The sequence below is a fragment of the Phaethon aethereus genome (genome assembly GCF_964289735.1).
Source record: "Phaethon aethereus genome assembly, chromosome: 17".
Lineage (NCBI taxonomy): Eukaryota > Metazoa > Chordata > Aves > Phaethontiformes > Phaethontidae > Phaethon > Phaethon aethereus.
In genome coordinates, this window is record NC_138593.1 from 1701024 (window position 1) to 1712113 (window position 11090).

The following is an 11090-nucleotide window of genomic DNA, read 5'->3' on the forward strand; positions in this document are numbered from 1 at the left end:
GCAAAGACTAATGCTCCCATTGAGCGTTTCTGTATCATACCGACCGTAGCTCTCGGGGCGCTTGTCGCGGGAGGCCGGCATCCTCCGATACACAGCGGAGGACGGGGGCTTAAATCCTTGGCATCCTGCGGATTCTTACGAACGCAGGTGCCTTCCTAGCGCAGAAGCGCACAGAAAGAGAAGGGCGTTTGAAAGAGATTTGAAAGGCGGGGGGTAAAAATGGAGTTGCATCATTTCACCACACCTCTAAAAGTAGTATCTTGTTCGGAACGTGTTCGGTGGGACTGCAAGCTTTTCTTCACAGGGGTTTCACCGTTCAGCGTATATACCCGCCAGCCCCGGGGAACGTGCAGCTGGGGACGTTTTCAGTAGCGTGCGTTAATTACGGCGTATTGCTATTTATCTCATTTACATGCACTGAAAGGAAATGGCTGCTTTTCCTACAGTGCCCCATTGTGCCAGGGGCTGTGAACACCCGTCTGAAGACAGGATCCCTGACTCCTGAAGTTCACCCTCAAACGTGAGCCGAAACGGGTGGTGGCGGGGAACAGACTCAAAGTACGCACCGAATTGCAGTGTGGATTTATATAGCTGTAGCTGGCTTGGCACGGGCGATTTTTCAGGTCAGAAAGATTGAACTCTACGAGATTAAAACGTGAGGTATTACTGCGCACGGCGCTCCTCCCAGAGGCAGCTAGATTAGCGTTCTTTCACCGAAGGCAGGACACACATGCAGCCTGTGTACTGTGAGATAAGCTGGTTTTATGCTGCAGAATATATCGAGGCGCTTAAAACACCTCAGTCGGACAGCGATGGGCATACCTAAAGCAGTTTCCTCTTCTTTAAGACGTATAAAATTTCAGCATCGGCTTTGAAGACAACCTGAAGAATAATCCTTAAATGCGAAATATTTTATTCTGAGTAAATATACTTCCCCTCCCCCCCCGTTATTAATGAAGAATGTTATTCTGAAAACTAACAAATCCCTAAAAAGAATTGTGTGAGTGGCCAGCCAGAGGTGATTTTAAAAGAACCGTAAACTCAAATTCAAACAGCCACCGCCATGCTGGGGCAGGGAAGGGAAGGAACCACCTTTGTCTTGGAAACTTGGCTCGCACCCTTGTCTGGTCGTTATGGACTACGGCGTCTCCGTATCTGTTTAGAACAGAGCCTAATGGCCGTCGCGTCAACTCAAAAGTTCGGTCGCCCTCCTTGCCCCCGTTTGGATCCGCCGCGTTCGTGCGAGGGGGACGGAGCCGCGCGGGTCGGCCTCAGGAGGAGGCGCTTCTGATGGCGTCCAGCTGCGCCGGGGGCATCGCCAGTCATCCCCAGGCCCGGGAGGAGCGCCGGGATGAGCGCGCCTCGGGCGAGGGGGAAGTGGAGGCCTTCGTTTCCCGAAAAGCGAAAGCTGGGAAGGGCTGCCGGGCCCCACCGCGACTCCCGCCGTCCCCCGGCTTCGTCGCCCGACGGGAGGCGTGTGCGGCGGGCGCTGACCCTCGCCGCCCGCCTGACCCCGTGTTTTGTCGGAGGGGCCGAGTCGTCTGGGGGGCTGGCGGCGAGCGGGGTGCCAGATGGCACGCGGGTGCGCGCCGCCGGCGGCTGCCGTTCAGCCAGATTAACGTGGAGTTTGTAAAAGGGGGGGGGGGGGGCGGGAAACAATTAAGCAAGAATCTCAAAGACAATGGAGGCCACGTGCCGCCGGGCAGCAGTCGTTGGCGGCACAACGGGTCATCGCCGCCCGTGAATGGGCCCAACTGTCGCAAACGGCACGAGCCTGCCCAGTTTTCAAACCGCTTAATGCGCTTGTTTGCCTCCAAGGCAGCCAATCCCCGGGCCGGAGGGCGTCACCTGACCGCCCTGCCACGGCCTGAGGTGCCGGGCCTGGCGAAATAACCGAACAGCGGTAACCATGGCGATGCTAATTATTGCACTATAAGTACAGTAGGAGAAAGAAAGCGGGGAAGGCTGGAAGGGAGAGTTGCAGATGTTTTTTTGGCCAGGATTTGAGCTTTTGGCTGCTGGTCAGGTGTTTTGGGTTTTTTGGGTTTGTTTTTTTTTTTCTGTTCTCCTTTTCAAAATCTTTTTTACAAACAAATAAATTACATTCTGCTTAAAGATCTCTCAGATAACAGCTTAGGGAACTTTGATATGTGTTTCTGGAAATCATGAATAGAGGAGCTGAAAGCTCCCGGGCAGCCGGGCACTAGAGTTCTGCCTCGTTCTTTTACGCTGATTTAGAATCGTGTAAAACATAAAAGACGCTTCAGCGAGAGACCAGATTTACTCAAGGCTTCGGCATCGTCTTTCGGCAACGAACACGCATTAGCACCACACAGCTGGCTTTAACGTAGCTATGAGAGAGCTCTCTGAAGCCCTTGTTTTGAAAGCAAAATCAACTACATCCCACTAAAACCCATGGTTTTCTGAAAGAGAAAGATGTTTTCCGGGACCTGAATCCCTTTGGACTTACCCTGGGTACCTAATGATCAAACTTCCTGACACGTTCCGATCACTGCTTCACTCCTCAAGGTACCCGGGGCCTCTGCAGCACCGTTCAACGTATGTAAGAGTAGTTCAGCCCTTCATTTGCAATAGTTCTTTCACTGACTTCAGCTGGAGTCCTGACCACCGGGGAATTTTGGAGTGCTATAAATACTTCTCAATATTTCACTTTTGTGCCACGCGCTCTCTCAGCAGCAAAATAAACCAGGTGGGATGGAGCATGCAGGACGTGTCAGAAACAGAGCTTTAAACCAAAAGCAGCCTGTCGTCGTTACGCCGCGGTTTTGCCAGTTAAAGGCAAGCTGGGCATTATTGTGCATTTGGGCACGAGCTTTGCATTCTGGTCATTTACCATGATGCCAAAAAGTGCCTAAGAAATTGTTTCGGTGTGCTTCACGGTTCCTTGTTAAGTATGGGTAACTCCGTGGCTCTGCATGGAAGAGCTCGTTCTGTCAGGTTTTGTTTGCACAGCGACCCTCCGCGGATCCGTCCCCGCCGGCGGGATGTGGCGGCTGGGAACAGCCCTCTCCGGGTGTTCGAGCCTGCAGAACATGCAGGTCCAAGGCTGGCTGCTCACCCGAGTCCAAGGTTAATGCAAAAGTGTCAGGCTGAAAGTGCTGACAGGTTTCTTCTACATCAAGGCCAGACAAGGGCAAATTTCTGACACATGTGAGAACAGTGAATCGGCTCTGGTTTTGTTTCTAGGCGGTTTCTCTCCCGGGTTCTTAACGCCTTCTGCCCCTGCCAATACTGCACAAGAAGTTTTCTTGACCAAAAGGTTTCAAGCCGTACGAAGGACCACGCCGTTAGGCAAAGGGTGGCAGGAACCGGCCAGCTGTGAAACCAGAGGTCGCACCCGAATTCTGCACACCGAATTCCAGCCTGACATGTCTTCCCCACTGACCTACGAGGGCTTCGGCATCCCAGCCTTCTCCCCTCTTGCCAGAGACAGCGTAGCAGCACCTCTGCTCCCTGCTAACCTTTTGTGCTATTTTGCAGGCTCTTGGCTTCCGACCCCTCCCAGCTGAGTGAAGATGACCTCCCCAGTGACTTACAGTCCTTGTCGTGGTTGACATCTGTTGATGTTCCTCGGTTACAACAGATGGCCAGTGGAAGAATGGATTTTAGCCTGGGTGCCCAGAACGCAATGCTACAACAGACAGGTAAACTGTTAGGATGTTAAATAACTGCTGTCTGAACGGCACAGCCTGCCGCCTCCTTCCTTCCCCCCACACAGGCTGGCTTTCCGATTAGTAGATTCCTTTTAAGTGCATGACATTTCCCTTCCTGTCGGAAAAGACCTGGAGCCTGTCCTCTTCTGATAAGGGTATTGCGGACACGTTTCCTTCACCCCGAGAGGCAGAGAGCCCTAGCAGTGACAGCAGAGATCTTGGGATCTGATCGGCATTTCTGCTCAGTGTAGTTGCCGCTGCCTTGTGGCGTGAACGTGGGCCAAGGTATTTAAGACTTGGCATTTCAGAGGTTTTCAACAGCGTTGAAATTAGGTAATTAGGCTTTCTTGTTCGTTTCAACACTGATAAAATTAGGAGCACCCTATTTACCCCATACCTGTTTGCCTCATACAGCCTTACAGCGTATGTTCATTGAACGCCTGCCTTTCCTTTGCGAACATCCTTTAGGTAAACACACTCGTTCCCTACGGCATTCTGCCGAGAGTGCGCGGCGTGTCGTTGTGCTTGCTTGAGAGCAGAAATCCTCCTGGAGCACGGATAGTGCCGAATACGTTGGGTTTTTTTCTTCTGTAAGATACTGTAACACCACCGCGGACTGTTCAGCGCCTGCCATCTTTCGTTCCCTGCATAACAAGCCTTTAGAAGCGGCTGATGTCACCTTTGCAATTCGTGAAATGCTCTGAGTTCTTTGGGGATGGAAAGCCACAGGCAGGTGTGATTATCCTCTCCAGGGCTTAGCCGCGTCCAACTGCATCGATTAAAAACAAACGTCGCCTCTCTTTTCTGAAGTGTGCTTTCCTGTGAACGTTCACCGCCTTTGCTTTCCCCAAAACAGGTCCGGTGGCAAGCACCGTGCCCTCGACAGGGGCACCTGGAGCAATGATTCATGTCCAGGCCAGCCTGCCACAGGCAATCTTGGGGCTGAACTCTATTTCAACACACGGAGCAAATGTAAGAGCAGGCCTCGATGGCTTATTATTGCAACACTTCTTAGGTTGGTAATTTCAAGACTGACACATCTATTGTCTTTATCTCAGCAGATGAGCCAGTATGCTGTGGGTGGGCAGCCATCCCCTAGTTTACAAACACAGCAACAACTCTTTCCTCCTCCTCATTCACAGCAAGTGTTCGCCCTAGCACAGAACACACAACAGGTACTGTTATTTGCTTGCGGTCTGTGTCTGGAAGTACTTGCCAAGATCATCTCTAGAACTCTTGTAACAGAAAAACACTAGAATATCCCTAAACCTACATACCCATGGCCGTTCTGCAGCCGACGGTTTTGTCCTTTTCCTTCTGCATACAGTGTAACCCAGCAGCAATCTACAGCACATCCTATGGGACCCAGCCACACTATCCTCAGCCACGCCTGGCTCCTCATTCTGCCCAAGAGCTGCATCCAAAGCATTACCCCAAGCCGATCTATTCATATAGGTGAGTAGAGTGTGGAACAGCACGCTGCCTACAGCCTGTGTCGGGATGACTGTAACGCTGTAGGCGTGGTAGCACGAGAGGGTCTGATGGCTTTCGAAGGGAACAAAAATCCCGTCACCCGCCCAGGAGTTCTGCAGAAGCTGCCTCTGAGGGGCAGCAGGAAAGAGCAAGCAAACTAGTCCCTGGACATCAATGTAACAGTAGAGTAATTGCACAGAGGAGTAAAATCTGCAGGATCACAGGGTGACTTCTGAGCGCTTGAGAACAGTAATCCCATGATCGGTCAGCTGTTTGTGTCTTAAGAGATGGGTCGAAGGTTGCTAGACCAGAAGGAGGCATAGGACGGCTGAGTATATGCAATCTGTTGTTATTTCCTGTATTTCTCTGTCCTCTAGTTGCTTGATTGCAATGGCGCTGAAGAACAGCAAAACGGGCAGTCTCCCAGTGAGCGAGATCTACAGCTTCATGAAGGAGCACTTTCCCTACTTCAAGGTATGCGTCCACCTGAAGGGCGGAAGTAGAACATCACAAATACTTCGTCTATGGCTTCTTTCACTAACATCCTCCTGCATCTTTCAGACAGCCCCTGACGGCTGGAAGAACTCCGTGCGCCACAACCTGTCTCTGAATAAGTGTTTTGAGAAGGTGGAGAACAAGATGAGTGGCACCTCTCGCAAAGGGTGCCTGTGGGCTCTCAATCCTGCCAAGATCGACAAGATGGAAGAGGAGATGCAGAAGTGGAAGCGGAAGGACCTAGCCGCTATTCACAGGAGCATGGCTAACCCAGGTAGGGCTTATATAAGGCTTTTGCTACGTGTATGAAAGGCAAGGGCGAAAAATGGCCACTTGGCCAGGAATGCATGAACCTTAAGAAATAAGTTCTATGGACAGAGCTGGCTAGTGCAGAGCGCTCACGCCTTGCAACGGCCGCCGTCTCCGAGCTGCTCGGCTGAAACACCCCGTGCTCTGCGCCGAAGGAAGCCAGGGCTGCTGCCCCGAGGCTGCATGACAGGGCGATGCACTGCAGCAGGAGGAGGTAACTGAACGACGGCTATTTTCGGAGGCCCTCAGTGCAAATCAGTCCCCAGCTCCAAAACGGATTGTCTTTTTCCCCCACGCTAACCTTATCTAGCACATCCAAGGCCTTCTGAGGAGTCATGCTGCCTCCACTGTTAGTATTTATAGTGTCACGTTTTAACGCATTTGTTTTGCCTGCTCCTCTGCAAAACCCGCCCTTTACTAAGACTTTCTCATTCTTATTTATAGAGACACGTGGTTTTGAAGCTTTCAGGAGCTCAATATTGGCAAAATCAACCAGAGTTGTTTTGCTGCAAAATCTGTAACATACAATCAATGATAAACTACCTTCTCCTTTGCTTAAAAACAAAAGTGCCATTGAATGTCAGGGGTCTCTTGCATGAATCTTGAGATACAAGCAGAATTCGCAGTATCCCTATGAGCAGGAGACCTTCTGAGGATGCTTAGTTCTGCAGCTGCTGTCGGTGGTGGCTTGGTTGCTCTGTGTACGTCTCATATGATCCTGTCTTTAGCTCAGTTAGGGGTAGCCATGGAAGTCGATTAGGTCAGGGCTACGGGCAGGGAGGTAGAGGGCATTTCTTCGCTCTCTGCACAGTCAAAGCCTGCCTTCCGTGCCGCAGCCCGCACGATGACAGGCATGATGACAGGCACTACCTGGTCAGTTTTATGGCAAAAGCATGCGGCTGTGCTCGCTTGTGAAATGCTTTGGCCGGGCCCTGCTTGAACAAACGGGTTAAACTGTCTCTTTTCTTCCCTGGGCACGGGTATCGTTCGTGCAGAGGAGCTCGACAAGCTGATCACTGACAGACCCGAGAACTGCAGGCGACCCAGCAAACAGGCAGAGTCTGAGGTCTCTACCCTCAACCACGTGGCTGCAGCCCAAGGCCGGATCTCCATCTCCCAGCTGCAGCCCCAGCCGATCATGACACTCTCGCTGCAGTCCATCCCCCTGCATCACCAGATCCAGACCCAGGCGCGCATCGCCCCGGACTCACCAGCGCCTGCGCAAACACCTCCTCTCCATACTCTGCCTGACATGAGCCACAGCCCCCTTCCCCACCACCCCATGGGACGCGCGCCTCCGGACTTCCTGAACGTGACAGCAGACATGAGCACGGAGGTGGATGCTCTTGACCCAAGCATTATGGATTTTGCATTGCAAGGTATGGGAGAAGGAAGCTGGGGTAGGGGAGGGGATATTTTATGTGGCTATGTAGTCACTGAATATATAACCAGGGTGCTCCGGGGTGGGATGCAGCTGAGCTAAAAACTTGTGCTGGGTGCTGGCCTCTGCAGCGCGGCTTCCCCGGCCCTCCTCGGTGCGTTTCTGCCCCGGGCTAGGCGGGACAGCAAACCGCCTTCACGGTTCGGGTGCAGGCAGGGACGTCCAGCTGGCTGGATCTGGCACACCACATCTCTCTGCCCACGGGAAACCTCAGCTCTGCTTGCGCCTCGGTTTTCCCCTTCTGTGAAAGGAGAACTCCCCTGGCTCACGGCGATGCCTCGCGCGGCCCCTGGGTTTCTGGTTAGCACGGGGTAGAGAGATGCTGCCCGGAAAGGTCTGTGCTCCTGCTGGAACCAGAGGGTTCGAGGGGAACAGACACACTTACCGCCCTCGCACCGCAAACGGCACCAGCCGCAAGCGGCACCGGTCCCAAGCAGCGGGTGAAGTCCCTTAGTTATGGCCCGTACGCACAGGGCCCGGGTGGGTTGGATGCGTTGCCGTGACCAGAATTTAATCTTTTAAAGGTAACATATGGGAGGAAATGAAAGACGACAGCTTCAGCCTTGACACCCTGGGTGCCTTCAGCAACTCCCCGCTCCACCTCTCAGACTGTGACCTGGGCACCCCAGGCCTCACCCCCGTCTCCAGCGGCAGCGATCTCTCCTTCTCAGACTTGCAGGTCACCGGCCTTTATACCACCTACACGACACTGGATAACGTAGTGGCGGCTCAGTACATGAACCCCCAAGGCAACAAACCCATAGCACTCCTCTAAGTTTTGCATGGTTCCATGGCCCTCCGACTTGGGGTCGGTTTCTCCCAACCGTTAAAATCCGACCTGAAAGCAATAAAAGAGCTCCTCCTGCAGACGCTTGGAATGCGGCGGCTATTTGCCACGTGACGCCAAAATAAACCAAACTGTTACTAGCAGAACCACTTTCAACCATGGCAAGACCGAGGAAGGGGCACAGACACTTGTGTGGCAGGACCGGTGAGCGCTTAAGAAGGACCTGGAAGGCATCAGCCAGCAGGACCTTTCACTAGAACGTAACTGAGCCAAGAACAGCCCGGTTAAGGCAAACGCGTGTAATCGACACCGTGATCTGGACGTGCATGCGGGCGCTGTTCGGTCACTGCCTACACGGAAGCCGACACAAGTCAACGGGCTGGTCGGCACCAAGCTGGACTCCGCAATGGTTGATCGTGTGCCACGCGTAACTTTTTATCTTAAATTGCCAAATAACTATTGCCGTTGAACAGAGACCACACACAGTTTCTGGAGACACTTGCACCACTAACCTTTTTCTGACTTAACTACTGTTAATTTATTGTTATGAGGTAGGAAAGAAGGAGCAAGAATATTAAAAATCAAACCCATGGCAGACAACTGTTATATCTAGGTTTGAAAACAACGTCCTTACCCCACATGAAGGAAGTGGTACTACCGAATTATTAAACTGATCACTGGCTAGAGGATTTTAGGAATTATGCCTATTTTTAGGATTTAAAAAAAAACCCATTAGATTTGTTTTATAGTCTTGTGTATTGTGCTTGACTATTCGTGTGCTAGGCAGTATTACTATTTGTAAATTTATTTATATTTATTGTTATGAAGATAAAAGAAATTATGTAAACTGAGCACTGTTCAATTTTTTAAAATGCTGCAGTAACCTGTTTTACATCCACTAAATTATTCATAATCAAAAATGCAACAATTTTAATCACTGTTGTTACACTACATTTCTTTTAAATAAGCACTTTTGATACTGTGAAACTCATGTTTTAAGAAAACTTCAGAGACCAAATATTGTTAACTATACCGTTCCGATTCATAATAGCCTTTCTTTCCTAATTAACCAAGTCAAATTGATTCTAATGTAGTTTTTAAAATTTTCAAACCCTGCTTTACACTTGGCAACATACGTTGCAAAAAACGTGCCGAAACATTTGAAAATATAAAAAGCAAACTGTATGTTGGAACTTAGCATTTAGTCTACTTATACCTCTGTGACCATGAAGTGATATTTATATCTTGTGTTTTGGCTGTTTCTGTGCATTGATAGAATTTCCATCAGTTCCCGGTATCGCACCCCACCCGCTCCCGGGCTCCTCTCCCCCGCTGCCCGCGGCTGGGGCCGGTCGCAGGCAGGAAGCCTCTCCAGCTTACGTCCATGTACTAAAAACCCGGAGGGTGCCAGACGCGGGAGCCACCCAGCTGAAAAACCACTGTTGTGAAGTTCAGGGGCTAGAAAACATCTGTGCCCATGTCTTCCCCAGCATGTATGACCACGGCAACCTCTTCCAAAAGGGCACGATGCTCCACGTCATAATTTATTGCTCAAGAACAAATGTGATTAACGATCAGTTGCTGTGACTGGTGTCATCTATGATGTCTTCATTTTTTTTTTCAATAAATATTTCTTAGCACTAAGCCTGGGTTATTCTAGATGTGCTGCATCATAACTACTCCGGCGTCAGGCTGCCACGTGGCATGTCGCAGCTCGGCATTAAAACACCAATTCTGAGGCATCTGCTACTGGAAATCCAACCCGGCAAGGAAATAGTTTCCTACAACTTACGCATGTTGACAAATGGGCAAAGCTCAGACAACTTTGCCTCCAGCCGCAGTGCCCGAGCGTGCTCTGGAATCTAAGACCCGTGCGTTTCCGTGCCCCCGCGAACAGAAAAGTATCTCGTCCCCGCACAAAGCATCTGTAGCGCCCACCTGCAAACGGAAGCGAGGGCTTATCTCCAAGAGCAGCCTTCCCCAGGCTTCGTCGCCTTTACAGACATAATACTATGTCCAAGTCGAGGGTTTGTCCCTCGCTCAAACCCTCCACGAGAATAAAAGTTTACAGGTGTGAACCCTTTCTCTGACCTGAAACCCTCGGTGGCTAAACGCGCGAAGAGCTCTGGCTAGGGGCAGGCGCGCGCGGCAGCGACGCTAGCAGCCGCTCTGGACCAAGCAGCGCCCGTGCTGCGGGGAGGGGGCTGTGCAGCGGCAGAGGCACCGGCCCCCGCCCAGACCCGCCGCGGTTCTGCAACGACAAAGGAAAGAGAGCTCAGGAAAACTCCCTTGAGAACAGTGCTCACTTTATTGGTGGCGGTTCGGCTCCCGTACGGCGAGCATCAGCACCCCCTTCCCTGACAAAGCACAGTGACACCTTTCAAATCAGAAAGCACCTCGTGAGGCCCTCTCCACAACCAGGACAGGGAGACCTCCCCGCAGACCCCAGCAGGAACCCCCAGCCCAGGCATGACCAAAGAGGTGTCCAACACCCCCACACCAGGGCAATACCAGCCCTGCACTTGAACCAGGCGTCCCACCTTCCATCGCCATCGTGCCTCCACCTTTGCGAGCCAGAGCGAAACCTGTGCTGGTGAAATGATGCACCCGCACCGCCAAGGCACTGGGGAGCACATATTCAAATTTCCCCTCCATGAACCAAGCAGATTAAAGGCCACCTGAGAAGCAAGGGACAGTCCGAGCAGATGGAGAGCTCACCCTGGCTCCTGTGCTTCAGCAGAGGAGCTGGGCTGCTGGGGCAGGAGCACCCGGAGCCATGTCCTCCCTCCTCTCCATCCTCCGCAGGAGCCGCAGGCTGGAAACACCCAAAGGAGCAGTGGCAGGAGCCAGAAAGGACACGAGACGAGCGAGCGGAACAGTCGGGTCAGCCGAACTGTGGAGGATCCATTGC

General features: G+C 51.9%; 1 protein-coding gene across 1 annotated transcript; it reads left to right on the plus strand.

Moving 5' to 3' along the window:
* Nucleotides 1-3501: 3501 nt before the first annotated feature.
* Nucleotides 3502-8167, plus strand: FOXN4 (forkhead box N4; the record flags this gene model as incomplete). Its single annotated transcript, XM_082007706.1, has 8 exons — nucleotides 3502-3665; nucleotides 4531-4646; nucleotides 4736-4849; nucleotides 5002-5129; nucleotides 5525-5621; nucleotides 5709-5916; nucleotides 6947-7330; nucleotides 7917-8167. The coding sequence occupies exons 1-8, from the start codon at nucleotides 3605-3607 to the stop codon at nucleotides 8165-8167; spliced, it is 1359 nt and encodes a 452-aa protein (XP_081863832.1). The 5' UTR covers nucleotides 3502-3604.
* Nucleotides 8168-11090: the final 2923 nt, after the last annotated feature.